Source organism: Actinia tenebrosa, unplaced genomic scaffold, assembly GCF_029948245.1.
Source record: "Actinia tenebrosa isolate PJP-AT-01 unplaced genomic scaffold, QUT_ActTen_1.0 PGA_scaffold4__44_contigs__length_22323623, whole genome shotgun sequence".
Lineage (NCBI taxonomy): Eukaryota > Metazoa > Cnidaria > Anthozoa > Actiniaria > Actiniidae > Actinia > Actinia tenebrosa.
Window position 1 is genome coordinate 20,916,942 of NW_028292581.1, and position 17,568 is coordinate 20,934,509.

Here is a 17,568-nt window from a genome sequence, read left to right on the forward strand (position 1 = left end):
GCATTCGTTCCGCAAGTCAACTTCACAAATTTTAAGTCATACGTGAATATTCAAAGCAACCAATATAAGCAGAACAACTGTATTATTGCTTCTAGAGCGCTCATGAATTTCCTAAGTAGAACAAGGACTCGTTGGATAGTTTTGTAAAACCATGAGTGTGCCTTTGAAGGCAAACATTTCTCGGGGAAACCCTGACAAAGTCTTTGATTTGATAGAGAAAATAGGAGGAGGGACGTATGGCGATGTATTCAAGGTTAGTTGTTGGCAAATTATCCTAATCGCCATGAATTGCTTGACCAAGTTTTTCTTTAATGGATGTTCATAAACAATTATCTATTATCATTATTTTCAAAGGTGGTTTATCATGTGGTTTATGTATTTCTTTTACTTTAAGGCTCGTGTAATCGCTACTGGTGAGTTAGCTGCTGTCAAGGTTGTTAAAGTTGAACCAGGTAATAAGCTTACTTATATTGACTCTGCTTTGACTTACTTAAGAATGGTTCAACGAATACTTTTGAGAAAACGTGATTTTCTTAACAATACTTAGAGTTTGACTTGTGGTTGTTAGCTCTGAAGCCATATTTAGTTTTGATAGATGTGATAATGTGTGACAGCGACACGGGTTAAGCAGTGTTTAATATTACTTGACAAATATAGTAGATTTTTAGGTGCTTGCCCTCTTACTCTTTTGACTTAAGTTTTATTTGCGGAATTACAATACCGTACCATTGTTCTTAATTATAAAATAAATTGAGCATTTATGTTATGATTAAGCTTTGATATTTGAAGTAAAGAGACTTTAAAACAGTCATGCAGCATGATTCTAAAAGAATTACTTCACTCCCGTTGTCAAAATGAATTACACTCGTTATTATTTAAGTCATTAAAAAAAATGTTTAATTTGTAATTTCAATACTCATTTACACTGCTTACTGTTAAAACACCGTCTACGTTTTCCGATATATATATTTTTTGCAATTCAATCTAGATGTTTTTTAAAATCCTGATAAAATGATAAATATAATTCTATAAATGTTTTAATATTTGTGATAATATATGTGTGCCAGATACATCAGGTTATTTATCAGGTCAATAACCTTGTTATGAACCTGTAATAGCCAGTATATAGCAGTATCGCAGTATTTTGAAATACTATATTAAATTATTACAATAAACTGTACGTTTCGTAATCCATATCAAAAGGTGAAATAATTGAAAGCCTCTTTACATCTTTTTAAAACCTTAGTGATGATCTCCTGCACTAATTAGCAATTTTAGTCCTTGAGCCCAAAGACTGAACAGGCTATTGACTCATACACCATGAGGGCAAGAGGACTTGTTTTAGTCAAATTCAACTAGTCAGTCAAATATATAGATGCAAACATATAGAGGCATTTTTGCTACTAGTACATAGGCTATAACTCATAGCTTAGTAGTAACTCATCCAATCAGACAAGCATTGATGATAGGCCACTAGTTGTATTTGACTTAACACTGATAGCCCACCAACTGAGCCAACTAGGACTATTTACAGAATTTAACTATGACTACTTGTTGTTTTCTAACAGCATTTGTTTGATGTTTTGTTTTTCTTTTTACTTGTACAGGAGATGACTTTGAGCTTATCCAACAAGAAATTGCTATGATGCAACAATGTCATCATTCAAATATTATTAACTACATTGGGAGCTACATGAGGTATGTAGTTAATGTTGTATAGGAATTTATAAAAAGTGCATGCCATATGCCTGTGTAAAAGTTAAATAACAAAATTGTACCAATTAGTTCAAAATTTTGTAGGTCTACCAAGATCTACCAAGGTCTACTGAACTTACTAATTTGTGCATAATTTTTGCAAATTTGTGCAAAAGTATTTATGGTATGAATTATAGTATGCTCTTTAATATGCCATAATCATCTACAAAGGTCTCCTACGTATCATGTGGATGACTATATAGCATCAATATAATATTATTATAAAGATCATCCTGGGATTTTACAGAATTTTTAAAACACAAATTTAGAAAGTTATAGACAGGAATGACAACTGAAGTGGGTTCTGGGTAATATTGGAATCCTGGTAATTTAAACAGGTTAAAGAGAGGTTAAAGAGAGGCACAAGTAGTCATATTACTTTTGGACAGTCTTCTACAGCTTAAAGAATTTATATGTTTGCATATAAAGATAGACTTAGAGTCATCTTAAGGCATATTTTTAAATGTAAAACTCATAATTTACATAAAACTGGGAAGGCAATGGCTGACAGCTTGTATAGTTTGTTATTTAGGTAACTACTTACATGTGCCATCTAGCGGTATTTCCTGAAGAGGCTCTTTTGTATTTCATTATTATTTATTCTGGATCTTTTTTTTTTCAGGAGAGAAAAATTATGGATTGGAATGGAATTTTGTGGTGGTGGATCATTACAAGATATTTATTGTGGTCTGTTTACCATATGTTTTTTTCCCATTATTCTCCAGGTTTCGTCTTAAAAAGTCAGCAGTTTAATTAATTTGTATATACATGTGCTGATAATGTTAGAGTGGTTGTGAGTGAGTATGTAGTGAAGCACTGCTGAGTATTTTTTTATATGTCATAATTACCAGTTACTTACTTACAATACTATAACACAGGGTCATTTTGATGCCTATACAGAATAAAGTATGAGTGGTGTTAGATTCCTGTGCCTAATGTTGTATGCGAATTACATTGTCTTAAATGCCTCTCACTCTGGACATTTTTATTTACCTGAAATTTTGATTTTATTGTCAACAGTTGCTGGACCATGCTCTGAACCTCAGATAGCTTTTGTCACAACTGAAACACTTAAGGTAATCATTGTGGTATTAAACTACATGTCTATTAGTTATAAACAACTGTCTTTTGGAATTCGTTCTAATCTGTAATATTATTGCAGGGACTGGCCTACCTGCATGAAAAGAATCTGATGCATAGAGACATCAAGGTGAGATTTATTCTATCCTCAAATATGATGGTTAAAAGAAATAGGGCTTTTAGTGATATTAACTGTGTTAGATCGTTAAACCTATTTATGCAAATTCACCCATATGAACATTAGACTCCAGGTCCATCTGCTAACAAAAATAACTAAAATAAAGTGAACAAGACTCTCTAAGAGCGTAAACTGGGTTGCCTGGATTTTTGCGCATAGAAACCATGTTGCGTTTTGCATTGAGTTATGCACGTCACACCACTCAACAAGACAAAATTGACCAGACATTACAACTGAGCCCAAGATTCTTGTTTCTAAATTCTTGTTTGTAAATTCAGCCTCAGCACTTAAGAGATTAATATTGATTTCACTCAGAAAATTTTTATTTACTCGCCAAAATGAGACAGGCTTTTCTAAAAATTCCTTTACTTATATTATTATTCGGATCAACAAAGCTACAAGGTTATCCTGCATATGAGATTGCACATGGACATGGACACGCTGTCCAATCCCCATATTTGAAGTATTGTGCAATTTTTTCCATGTTGTCAAGGAGAAGACAGAAAATATCAACATATTTTATTTAAATCCACCTATGACAACTATTCCAGTCATGAAGAAAAAGTAAGAAAATATTTTTAGAACTGTTTTTCATTTTGGACCTGGAAGTCAGTTTTTTTCCTTTGCACATAAAAGCTGATCTAGGGAATCAGCACAGTCTGCTTAATGTAACCTTTAAATATATAGTCATGTAGTGTGCAACAGCATGTATTCTATGTGATAGTCTAAGGTCTATTGATTTTCTTGTTCAGGGAGCAAATATCCTGCTGGCAACAAATGGTGATGTTAAGCTTGGTAAGTTACATGTGTAGGTAATCTGATAATAATGTCAAGAGATAATGACCAAAAGTCTACAAACAAACATTCAATGTCATCTGTCTTTAGCACAAGTACAGCTTGACAAGACAAAGTGCAATTCATTTGATATTAAAATGATTATTTATATGTCAATTGTGACATTGTTAGTACCTCGTATAAATATATGAACTTATCTTGTTTATTTTATAGCTGATTTTGGCATATCAGCTCGAATAACAGACACAATGAAAAAGAGAAAGTCATTTATTGGGACTCCATACTGGTGAGTTATAGGCTGTTATCAAATCAACACTTTCTTACTATTCACTGAATGAATAAAGTATTTGCTGTTTTATTTTATGATAAAGAAGTCTGACACAGTTCACATGCTAGTTCAGAGCAAGTAGTACAGTGGCTTGAGGTAGAAGGTAAACAATAGCAATATCAGCTAGATAATAATAGATAGATAATGAAGGACATTAGCAGGTCTAGGTAGATGGTGTTGAATGGTTAGGGTGGGAGGTATATATAGTGAAGGATAGTGGATAGATAATGAAGGACATTAGCAGGTCTAGGTAGATGGTGTTGAATGGTTAGGGTGGGAGGTATATATAGTGAAGGATAGTGGATAGATAATAAAAGACATTAGCAGGTCTAGGTAGATGGTGTTGAATGTTTAGGGTGGGAGGTATATATAGTGAAGGATAGTGGATAGATAATGAAGGACATTAGCAGGTCTAGGTAGATGGCGTTGAATGGTTAGGGTGGGAGGTATATATAGTGAAGGATAGTGGATAGATAGTGAAGGAAATAAGCAGGTAGATGGTGGTGAATAGTTCATATGTGTCGCGTTTTAGGACCTGACTTTTGCTGTATTGTTGCCCGTATTGCGATACACCGATACACAACATGCCATAGGGCTACATATCTAAGCAATCCAAAATCCAATGTAGTCCCCCGGTCTCTCAAAGGATCAGCTAATATACACCACACGGCCACACATACAACGATACAGGAGATAAACAACGACACAGCACTACCGCGATACAGACGATACAGACGATACAACGATACAGGCGATAAACAACGACACAGCACTACGGTGATACAACAATACAGACGATACAACGATACAGGAGATAAACAACGACACAGCACTACTGCGATACAGACGATACAGACGATACAGACGATACAACGATACAGGAGATAAACAACGACACAGCACTACTGCGATACAGACGATACAGACGATACAACGATACAGGAGATAAACAACGACACAGCACTACGGTGATACAACAATACAGACGATACAACGATACAGGAGATAAACAACGACACAGCACTACTGCGATACAGACGATACAGACGATACAACGATACAGGAGATAAACAACGACACAGCACTACGGTGATACAACGATACAGGCGATAAACAACGACACAGCACTACCGCGATACAGACGATACAGACGATACAACGATACAGGAGATAAACAACGACACAGCACTACTGCGATACAACGATACAGACGATACAACGATACAGGAGATAAACAACGACACAGCACTACTGCGATACAACGATACAGACGATACAACGATACAGGCGATAAACAACGACACAGCACTACGGTGATACAGACGATACAGACGATACAAACGATACAGGAGAATAACAACGACACAGCACTACTGCGATACAACGATACAGACGATACAACGATACCAGGGATTAACAGATCGATACAACGATACAGGACAATACAGACGATACAGGACGATACACGATACAGGAGATAAACAACGACACAGCACACTGCGATACAGACGATACAGACGATACAACAATACAGGAGATAAACAACGACACAGCACTACGGTGTACAACAATACAGACGATACAAACGATACAGGAGATAAACAACGACACAGCACTACTGCGATACAGACGATACAGACGATACAACGATACAGGAGATAAACAACGACACAGCACTACGGTGATACAACGATACAGGCGATAAACAACGACACAGCACTACTGCGATACAGACGATACAACGATACAGGAGATAAACAACGACACAGCACTACTGCGATACAGACGATACAGACGATACAACGATACAGGAGATAAACAACGACACAGCACTACGGTGATACAACAATACAGACGATACAACGATACAGGAGATAAACAACGACACAGCACTACTGCGATACAGACGATACAGACGATACAACGATACAGGAGATAAACAACGACACAGCACTACGGTGATACAACGATACAGGCGATAAACAACGACACAGCACTACCGCGATACAGACGATGCAGACGATACAACGATACAGGAGATAAACAACGACACAGCACTACTGCGATACAACGATACAGACGATACAACGATACAGGAGATAAACAACGACACAGCACTACTGCGATACAACGATACAGACGATACAACGATACAGGGGATAAACAACGACACAGCACTACGGTGATACAGACGATACAGACGATACAACGATACAGGAGATAAACAACGACACAGCACTACTGCGATACAACGATACAGACGATACAACGATACAGGCGATAAACAACGACACAGCACTACGGTGATACAACGATACAGGCGATACAACGATACAGGAGATAAACAACGACACAGCACTACTGCGATACAGACGATACAGACGATACAACGATACAGGAGATAAACAACGACACAGCACTACGGTGATACAACAATACAGACGATACAACGATACAGGAGATAAACAACGACACAGCACTACTGCGATACAGACGATACAGACGATACAACGATACAGGAGATAAACAACGACACAGCACTACGGTGATACAACGATACAGGCGATAAACAACGACACAACACTACTGCGATACAACGATACAGACGATACAACGATACAGGAGATAAACAACGACACAGCACTACCGCGATACAACGATACAGACGATACAACGATACAGGAGATAAACAACGACACAGCACTACTGCGATACAACGATACAGACGATACAACGATACAGGAGATAAACAACGACACAGCACTACTGCGATACAGACGATACAGACGATACAACGATACAGGCGATAAACAACGACACAGCACTACTGCGATGCAGACGATACAGACGATACAACGATACAGGAGATAAACAACGACACAGCACTACGGTGATACAACGATACAGACGATACAACGATACAGGAGATAAACAACGACACAGCACTACCGCGATACAACGATACAGACGATACAACGATACAGGAGATAAACAACGACACAACACTACTTCGATACAACGATACAGACGATACAACGATACAGGCGATAAACAACGACACAACACTACGGTGATACAACGATACAGGCGATACAACGATACAGGAGATAAACAACGACACAGCACTACTGCGATACAGACGATACAGACGTTACAACGATACAGACAATACAGACGATACAACGATACAGACAATACAGACGATACAGACGATACAACGATACAGACAATACAGACAATACAGACGATACAACGATACAGACGGTACAGACGATACAACGATACAGATGATACAGAGGAGCAAGGAACAAGTATACAGCGCTGGTCCTTGGTTATGATTTGAGTGTATACCAACCTAAGTAGTAATCTATATTTATTTACTCGATCCAGACAAAGAGTTTTATTAACGACAGCTTCAATACTGTAAAGAACTGAACTATAGGACTTACATTTATACACTTTGCATTGACATTGATTTTCGACCTAAAAAAATGCTAGATATTGTATACTTCAAATTGGTTTAGATAATGTAATCTAGCCATGTACTTTCTAAGACGTAGATAATGTACAAATCATTCTGAAAAGCTAAGGATTATAATCTACATTTACTTCCTTGATCAAGACAAAGAAATTTATTAACAACAGCTTCAATACTAAAGAACTGAACTAAAAGGCCCTAGCTTACATTCATAGACTTTGCATCGACTATGATTTTCGTTAGAAAAGACATGAAATGAGCTAAATATTCGGTTTTTTCCAAGACGTAGATACTAGAGTAATTGCAACTCGTATGTACAAATCATTCTGAAAAGTTATTGTAAAAAGGCCTATTTTACTTACTCATTATATGAAGTCGCTATGACTGAAAACCTTTCTTGAAAAAGGGTATTTTATGAAATTAAAAAAAAAATCAATTTATGTTTGAAATTGCAAGAACTAAACACTTTCAAACATAAATTGATTTTTTTTTTAATTTCATAAAATACCCTTTTTCAAGAAAGGTTTTCAGTCATAGCGACTTCATATAATGAGTAAGTAAAATAGGCCTTTTTACAATAACTTTTCAGAATGATTTGTACATACGAGTTGCAATTACTCTAGTATCTACGTCTTGGAAAAAACCGAATATTTAGCTCATTTCATGTCTTTTCTAACGAAAATCATAGTCGATGCAAAGTCTATGAATGTAAGCTAGGGCCTTTTAGTTCAGTTCTTTAGTATTGAAGCTGTTGTTAATAAATTTCTTTGTCTTGATCAAGGAAGTAAATGTAGATTATAATCCTTAGCTTTTCAGAATGATTTGTACATTATCTACATCTTAGAAAGTACATGGCTAGATTACATTATCTAAACCAATTTGAAGTATACAATATCTAGCATTTTTTTAGGTCGAAAATCAATGTCAATGCAAAGTGTATAAATGTAAGTCCTATAGTTCAGTTCTTTACAGTATTGAAGCTGTCGTTAATAAAACTCTTTGTCTGGATCGAGTAAATAAATATAGATTACTACTTAGGTTGGTATACACTCAAATCATAACCAAGGACCAGCGCTGTATACTTGTTCCTTGCTCCTCTGTATCATCTGTATCGTTGTATCGTCTGTACCGTCTGTATCGTTGTATCGTCTGTATTGTCTGTATTGTCTGTATCGTTGTATCGTCTGTATCGTCTGTATTGTCTGTATCGTTGTATTGTCTGTATTGTCTGTATCGTTGTATCGTCTGTATCGTCTGTATTGTCTGTATCGTTGTATCGTCTGTATTGTCTGTATCGTTGTATCGTCTGTATTGTCTGTATCGTTGTATCGTCTGTATCGTTGTATCACCGTAGTGCTGTGTCGTTGTTTATCTCCTGTATCGTTGTATCGTCTGTATCGTTGTATCGCAGTAGTGCTGTGTCGTTGTTTATCTCCTGTATCGTTGTATCGTCTGTATTGTTGTATCGCAGTAGTGTTGTGTCGTTGTTTATCGCCTGTATCGTTGTATCGTCTGTATCGTTGTATCGCAGTAGTGCTGTGTTGTTGTTTATCTCCTGTATTGTTGTATCGTCTGTATCGTTGTATCGCAGTAGTGCTGTGTCGTTGTTTATCTCCTGTATTGTCTGTATCGTCTGCATCGCAGTAGTGCTGTGTCGTTGTTTATCGCCTGTATCGTTGTATCGTCTGTATCGTCTGTATCGCGGTAGTGCTGTGTCGTTGTTTATCTCCTGTATCGTTGTATGTGTGGCCGTGTGGTGTATATTAGCTGATCCTTTGAGAGACCGGGGGACTACATTGGATTTTGGATTGCTTAGATATGTAGCCCTATGGCATGTTGTGTATCGGTGTATCGCAATACGGGCAACAATACAGCAAAAGTCAGGTCCTAAAACGCGACAGGTATAGAATAGTTGGGATGGGAGGTACTGTGGTATAGATAGTGAAGGACAGTGGATAGATAATGAAGGAAATAAGCAGGTATTACTGCACTATGCACAATTTCATACCAACCATCCACTAATATCCACATCATAGACCTGCAGTAATAGATGATCTAATATCGCAGTAAGTATTAAGTACATTTGTTTGTTTAATCAATATAGGATGGCTCCAGAAATGGCTGCTGTTGAAAGGACAGGTGGTTATGACCTTAAGGTAAATAAACCTGTCTTTTTGTCTTCTCTGACTGGCGGTGGTTGTGAAGAAGAATAAAATGATGATGATGATGACTGACTATGATGACATTGATGAAGATGGAGATGATGATGATGGTGGTGGTGGTGGTGATGATGATGACAACCATGATGACAACCATGATGACAACCATGATGATGAAAATGATGATGGTGGGGATGATGACAGTGATGATGACACAGATGATTATTGTGATGATGATGATGACAACAATGATGATGGAGATGATGGAGATGACCATGGAGATGATGCTGATGATATTGCAGATATAGTGCTAATGCCAAAAGCACTTAACAGTAATAATATAATATAATATCTAACTTATCCAATGTCTACAATTTATAGATATACATAGAATAGTGTTGAAATAAATTTTAAAATGTAGCTCTATTGACGAAACATGCTGAACTACAACTCATGCCACTTTTAACCCAAATTAATCACATTCTTATATTATGTAATTTGAAATTAGTTATATGTTGGTATTAGATTCAGATTGATTGAATCTTTTAACTGGGCAATAATTATTATTGCCAGCCAGGAGACAATTTTGATTCTAAAACTAAAATGGTTTGTTGTTTTTAGTGTGATATTTGGGCGGTCGGCATTACTGTAATAGAGTTAGCAGAATTACAGCCCCCAATGTTTGATCTTCACCCAATGAGGTAAGGAGATATTAAGCTTTGTAAAGCTGTTAGGTATTGCATGATCCAGGACTATAAAGATAACATGGCAAATATGTACTTTATGACCAGCCAACAAGTGCCATCAATCGTCAATAGTCTAACACACAGCCAACATTTGTTGTCAACATTCATATTGTTCCAACTAATAGAGTACAAACACTATAAGTGTGCAACATAAATACCATTACTGCTAAATAATGCTAATCCTATGTAATGTCAGTTGTGCTGAGACTATAGTTGGCCATTGGTCAACACACAGTCAAAGCGTGGCTGATAATCATCCAACACACAGTTAACAGTCAGGCTATTGTCAACCAAAAAATATGTCAGCTGCTTATAAACTACAAAATTACTAACAGACATACCTGCATGCATTCAAATCCTTACTGATTCATTATTCCTTCCATTTTCTTTAATTTTCATTTCAGGGCACTGTATGTTATAGGAAAAAAGAATTTTATACCTCCCACATTAAAAGAAAAAGATAAATGGTAAGTAAGGTTATTAGTTATCTATTGCATAGATCATTTAATACCAGCATCATTTAATGTTTTGTCACATTTTCCCCAAATTACCAATGAAATAAGAAGTGGATGGATAGGGGACCTTTCTTTTCAAAAGAAACTTAGACTTATATTCATGAATTGAAACAAAATAGAGGTTGTGCACCATCAGGTGCGGGCACCATAATCCAGCTTGGACTGCCTGTGATTGGGTGGCAAAACAATAAAATCCCTTTGCTCTCAGGAATTGATTTCTTTCTCATGTAAAACAATTGTATTGTTCCTACCATCTAACATGGCTGCCCTCATGTGATGGTGCAAAACGTCTATACTAAATGAATTCAGTCCCAAAAAAATAAGATAGAAAAAACAACAAGTGATGCATCCAGTCCACTCAGCGCAGATATGCCAGGGACATAGGAGCCAGGAGGACTATTATATCCCCCACACTTTTTGAGAAAGGATTTTTTCAAATTTACCATTGGTAATAACACTAAAATACTTACAATTATGACACTAAATTTTCATTAAAAAATCAGTAGAAGTAGCATTTTAAATAGAAATAGCATTTTCTATAGCATTTTTCTATAGCAAAATGTATTAATATTATTGGTTCTTGTCAGGTCAGCTGAAATGCATCATTTTATTAAAGTGGCATTGGTCAAAAATCCTAAGAAAAGACCAGGAGCTGATAAAATGCTTACAGTAAGTTCAATCTAGAAAACTCCTGCATTTGGCTTAGCATTATTTCTTTCTTTTTTTCATTAAGAAATTATTTTCTCTTACTAGCACCCATTCTGCTGCCGCCATCTCACAAAGGCTGTTACACAAGATCTAATTGACAAGTTTAAGACACAGCAGGACGAAAGGAGCTTTCCATTGGATGGTTCTGATGATGAAGAAGAAACTATTGATGAAGTACACTCTTGTTTTTTGTTGCAATTTTATCCAAGATTTTTAAAATTTGAATTTTTGGCTATATTTTTAACTATTCCACTTATTTTCATTAGCATGTCAAAGTCATGACAAGAATACGATCAACTAAGCCGCATGAAAAGTCATCTAAAAACATGTCAGGTGGAATATGTAAGTAAAGCATTAAATGTTGTAGTAGTTAAAAACTGACTTTCAAATCCCTAGTTATGATTACACGACAACACAGCCCAAATTGTCTGGGTTTTTGGCTGACATCAATCAAAAATTCACTTACTCAGACTGCTGAATATTTAAAGCTATTGACAGAAGCCAACAACCTGGCAGATGCATAATTATGAAAATAAATGGGCATAAATTTTTGGAATTTCAAAAGACCATTTGTCAAGCTAGACTGATTCCCTGGGGGGGGGGGGGGGGGGGGCGTAATCTTGCCCATTTAGGGTAGGGATGTGCCGCTGAGCCCACTGAACCCTGACCCTGTTCCAGAGTAAAATCGCTGAAAACCATACCCTGTTTGGCAGCACATACCTGTAAAGCGAATATAGGGGAGTACAAACTCAATTCAAATGTGGCATTTTAAGGGCTCAAACCCGCGACCCAACCCATTGGACTTACACAGTGAAAGACAGTGTGTTAATTAGCAGCATACGCCACCCATGAGATATAAAACACTACTGCTTTTGATGATACTTTTTTATCGTATTAGTGGATGGTGTGGAAGTAGACCCTATAGCAAAGAGAGCTACCAAACAGCATTTTCAGGTAATCTATGGTCAGTTATTTTTGGCGTTTTAAACAGTTAATCAAACTTATTTCAAGAATTGATAATTAGTTGTGATTTGACTGACACAGGGGGTTGATTCCAGTATAGAAGATGATGATACTATGCAGTAAGTAATAATTCCTCTCTTTATAATCAGACAAATGTGACTATATAATCACATATTTTTGTTATTATTATTTTATATCATTATTGATTCCAAACATTTATGAATTAAAAGTCTAGCTGAACTATAATTTCACATTGTTTTAGAGCTACAGGGACATTTAAAGCCAAACAACCTGAAGAAGAAGATGATGAACCACCTCCATTACCACCAAAGGTGAGAACGAGCTATGAGTGAATGCTCTTATAAGTCAGAGGCCAGTAAATAAAATGCATTTTTCTTCTTTTCCAAGGAAACTAAAGATCATTATAAAGTTCCCAGACTACAAAGCTTGAAACCTGCACCTCCACCCAAACCAGATCACCTGAAGCTGACAAAAAGCACAAGTAATGGTGGAGGTGCTCCAAGGCATCCACCGCCCACCGCACCTCCCCCGGTAACATTACTTTTATAACAAAAAAGCTATGGAATCATTGTCTTTACAAGAATATTGTTAATTTGCTAAAAACACTAAAAAAATACATAAACTTAATTGTAAATTAATAAACTCTTTTCAATTGAAAAGAAAATCTGAACCTTATCAGATTAACATGGTTATAATCATAATCAATAATCACAATGTAAATTATCAATTTTTATAAACTTTTATAAATTTTCCATGTAATCTATATAGTTTGTAATTACTTTTTTGACCTTGTAATCTTGTATCTAACTTTAATGAGCATTTACTTTTGACCTAAATGCATGAAGAGTTTGCAATATGTTTTATGAAAGATAACATGAAATTATTGCTCAAATTTATTAAAATTGTTAAGTAGCTATTGGTTTATTATTAATAACACTAACCCAGTCCATTGGTAATGAGGAGTAATTGAACTAATTAATGACCATCCATTAAACACTATTTATCAGAATCACTTGATTCTGCTGTTCATGGAAGGTAGTAACATGCAGCCACTAAGTAATAGATATAAGCTGCTTGTTCTTATTGTACTAAATACTTCACAAAAGGCTTTAATATAAAATTAAAAACATAATTTCTTAAATTATCATTGGTATAAAGTAACACACTCCTGTTAGATACTAGTCAGTTTGCCTTTCTGTAGTTCATGGTCTGCAATGCAAAGGATTAAAAAGGGCATTGAAATGCAATTTTCAAATACAAGAATGTGATTGTCCTTATGTAAGGTGTGGATTTCCTGAGAATGCAGTTCTATAACATGTATACCAGTACATGCTTTTCTGGCACTCAACAACGTACATTGGTAGACCAGCTTTGGTTGTAAAGAATATTTATGTGGTTAATGTGAGGAGGTCATATTCACTAAAATTCTTTTGGAACACTATATTTACATTGTATATTATGAACATTCTATATTTACAACGTACAACACACAACTCACAACATTGATTTTTAAAGAGGGAGGAAAAACCCCGGGGGTACTCTTGCCCGTTTAGGGTAGGGATGTGCCACTGAGCCCTCTGAACCCTGACCCTGTTCCAGAGTAAAATTGCTGAAATTCATACCCTGTTCCAGAGCAAAATCGCTGAAAACCATACCCTGTTCCCGCATTGCAAAAATAAGTACCCTGTTCCAGAGAGGAGGGAGCATGATTTCATATACCCTGTTCCAGAGAGAGTGTGTTTTTATATACCCTGTTCCAGAGTAGAATTGCTGAAAATCATACCCTGTTTGGCGGCACGTACCCGTATAGAGAATATAGGGGGAGTACCCCCCTCCCCCCTAGGGGAAAACCAGAGAACCTGGAGAAAAACCTTGCTGGCAATTTTTTAAGAGAAAACAACAGATCAAACAAACTCAACTCACATAAATTATGATCTAGCCCAAGTTGTTGCTTGAACCTGGACCACAACATCCATGCCACCCTGTCAATGCCTGATGTAGAAATCCCAAGTGTCAATGGCCAGTTTTTGGTGAATTTAGGCTCTTGATCCTTTGCATCATATTGAAATCATGACTTGGCCTGACCTATGAACTTTAAAAAGGCACCTGCAAGTAACATTTTGAATATTTACAGTTCTTGAATGATAAATTAATAAATTGGTATCCACAAATCCTACAGTGATATAGATATGTGTAGATTAATTAAACCCTTACTATTCTGTTGTTCAATTTCTTAGAAACCCCCTATATCTAAACCTTCTTATGTTTCAATAAATGGAGTTCCACCTCCTCTTCCAAGACCCAAAAATGTAGTGAGTATATACATTCAAGGCAGTTATGACCTAGCTGTACTATGAATCAACTGGTATATGACCTTCATGATTTATCATTAATGGATACTAAAAGACTAACAGACCTGTTTGCCTTGTTTATGTTTAACCTTGCATGAACCTAGCATGAACCTAATGAACAATGATCAACCTTTGAGAACTAAATGCTAGATTTTTCTCTTATCCTCCAGATAACTTAGTTCATTTTTCAGAGCACCATTATTTATTCCACTTTTTGATTCCTAGCATTTATTTATGTGTATAACTCAGTCCTTTTACATACTGCATGCTCACTTTGACCTAATATTCTGACTAATAATATTACATAAAATGTTTGAAATCATTAAAAGATTCTTCTCAATTAATCTCCTAAACAGTTCCACCATTTAACCTTAACTCGATGATGTTTCAGTTACTATTGATATTATGGCTTAGTTGTATGTTCTTGTGAGACGGTTTAACATAGGGAGCATTCTTTTTACATTTTTCTCAGGGGATGGGAGGGGAATAGGTGTTGGTCATTTGTGGGAAATCAGGATGACATTCTCATCTTCCCAGTCGCCCCATGTGAGCAGAGTTGGTTGGTTCTCTTTCTGATTCCAAGGGTTTTTCCTGTCTTCCGGTTTTTCATCTCTGCTCTCAAATCATCCCTAACTAATTCAAACTGGTTAGAGCTGTGCTCCAGGGTCACACATGGTCTGTATAGCCTCTGCCAGAGGTGCCTTCACATGCTTTTGGCTTGACCCCATTGAGCTGCACCACTGCTGTACTTTACGGTGGTGGTGATGATTAGCAATGACAAATTTTGATAGGTGGTCACTTGATAGGTTATTGTTTAAATGTACCACTTGATAGCGATGATGATGATGATGGCAATATTGACTGATGACTATGGCTAGGTTGTGTAAGGATGATAATGATGGTGTTGATGATGATGATGTTGTAATGGCCATGAATTACTGACCTGAAGGTATATATTTTTTAGGTCACAACTTGCTTTTCAAAGATTTTCAATGAATGTCCTCTCCACATTCATTGTACTGCAACATGGGTTAATTCTAAAACTAAAAGTATGTAACTTGTATCCAGTCTTTATTCTAATTTCTATTGAATAAGCTCAATACATCAGCTAATAAATCTACAGTAAATGATTTGTTTTGCTTGACTGTGTATTGTTTATTATTTTTAAGGTAAATACATCCTTATAGGAGCAAATGAAGGCATTTATTCCTTGAACATTTCTGAACAAGCACCTGATATAGAGATGGAACAGGTAAGATGTGGATGTTAGTTGTCTTTTATCGTAGGCAAAGAGGGGACAGGTTCCAGTATACATAGCCTGTATGGCAGCCCAAAAGGGATAAGAGATACAGTAGGAAGGAGAAGAAGGAAATGAGGGCCCCCTTAAATTTCTTCCCTCTCCTTTCCATCTCCCCCTCACACCCCTTCACCCCACCCACCACCCCCCAAACTCTTCCACGATTTTTCTTGGACCACTATTTCCAGCGGTTTCACTGTGCAAATATATGAGAAAAAATAAGCATATTACTTAGCATATTACTTCTATGCAGACTAAGTACATCTCACTTATATTATTTTCTGAGTATATCTTACTCATATTATTTTCTTTTCAGATTAGCTCCAAAAAGTGTACATGGTTGGCAGTCATAGAAGATATGATGGTGTCAATAACAGGTTAGTATGTGTCAATTTGTATTTCCTCAAAAACAAGATCCCCAAAATATAATCCCTCTAAAAATAAGCAAACTCTAAAGGTACATTAAAAAGGTTTAGAGTAATTGATTATCAAATATTTATGTTACTTCTTCTTTACTGTTTGATCATTGATTTAGGTGTTCCTCCGTGTGTTTCCATGCACAATCTACTTTCCCTTCATGACAAACAACAGCAAACATTTTTTAATACTGTAACGAGGTAAGTCAACCCCTTTCCTGATCTGAGGTAATCCAAGATCTGTGGTAACCTACTACACCCTATCACGATCTGTGATAACCCACCACACCCTACCGTGATCTGATCTTAAAGTATGATAAGAATTTTTACTTTGAATACAGAGGCGTTGTTTATTCACAAAGGATTGCAGAGACCAGAGGATGCACAAAATGTTGTATTGGTAAGGTCATCTTGAATCATCTCTTTTTGGCTCACATCTAAATACATAAAATAGGCCTCCATATAACTTGTTATCATAACATGGAGAATATTTAAATTGAACATTCATTGTTTTTGCAATCAAATAATTATTGTATTATTCCCATAGTTAATAACCCCTATAACGGTCAACTATACCTGTGTGTTGCTTTACCAAATGGCATCTTGCTAATGCAGTGGTATGAACCTTTGGGAAAATTCATGAAAGTCAATGTAAGTAATCATGTTGGTACATTATATATTTGGTACATTACATTACACATCGGTATGTGATATGTTGAGCATTTACTTCAGAAAGAATATATAATGCGACGTAACTTCATGTGTGATTGGTCATTTT

At 36.2% G+C, this 17,568-nt stretch overlaps 1 protein-coding gene and 1 long non-coding RNA gene across 3 annotated transcripts in view; one reads left to right on the plus strand and one right to left on the minus strand.

The window, feature by feature from the left end:
• Positions 1-17,568, plus strand: part of LOC116298968 (mitogen-activated protein kinase kinase kinase kinase 3) — a 20,805-nt gene continuing 3,237 nt past the window's right edge. Inside the window, exons 1-25 of one of the 2 annotated variants that reach the window (XM_031707562.2) lie at positions 1-253; positions 395-452; positions 1,608-1,698; positions 2,378-2,442; positions 2,776-2,831; positions 2,918-2,965; positions 3,766-3,808; positions 4,022-4,094; positions 9,719-9,770; positions 10,395-10,474; positions 10,924-10,986; positions 11,622-11,703; positions 11,788-11,916; positions 12,009-12,084; positions 12,641-12,696; positions 12,787-12,824; positions 12,968-13,037; positions 13,114-13,257; positions 14,964-15,038; positions 16,042-16,126; positions 16,247-16,329; positions 16,691-16,751; positions 16,910-16,991; positions 17,132-17,190; positions 17,338-17,441. In XM_031707562.2, coding sequence (XP_031563422.2) covers positions 152-253; positions 395-452; positions 1,608-1,698; positions 2,378-2,442; positions 2,776-2,831; positions 2,918-2,965; positions 3,766-3,808; positions 4,022-4,094; positions 9,719-9,770; positions 10,395-10,474; positions 10,924-10,986; positions 11,622-11,703; positions 11,788-11,916; positions 12,009-12,084; positions 12,641-12,696; positions 12,787-12,824; positions 12,968-13,037; positions 13,114-13,257; positions 14,964-15,038; positions 16,042-16,126; positions 16,247-16,329; positions 16,691-16,751; positions 16,910-16,991; positions 17,132-17,190; positions 17,338-17,441 — 1,875 coding nt within the window. In that variant the 5' untranslated portion in view covers positions 1-151. The remainder of the gene's footprint in view (positions 254-394; positions 453-1,607; positions 1,699-2,377; positions 2,443-2,775; positions 2,832-2,917; positions 2,966-3,765; positions 3,809-4,021; positions 4,095-9,718; positions 9,771-10,394; positions 10,475-10,923; positions 10,987-11,621; positions 11,704-11,787; positions 11,917-12,008; positions 12,085-12,640; positions 12,697-12,786; positions 12,825-12,967; positions 13,038-13,113; positions 13,258-14,963; positions 15,039-16,041; positions 16,127-16,246; positions 16,330-16,690; positions 16,752-16,909; positions 16,992-17,131; positions 17,191-17,337; positions 17,442-17,568) is intronic. The other variant, XM_031707563.2, reaches the window with a different exon arrangement.
• LOC116298977 (uncharacterized) overlaps positions 13,421-17,568 on the minus strand; it is an 18,271-nt gene continuing 14,123 nt past the window's right edge. Inside the window, exons 2-5 of the long non-coding RNA XR_004197398.2 lie at positions 17,367-17,415; positions 17,121-17,227; positions 14,650-14,832; positions 13,421-13,935 (exon numbers count right to left, since the gene is read on the minus strand). This is a non-coding gene — a long non-coding RNA (uncharacterized LOC116298977). The remainder of the gene's footprint in view (positions 13,936-14,649; positions 14,833-17,120; positions 17,228-17,366; positions 17,416-17,568) is intronic.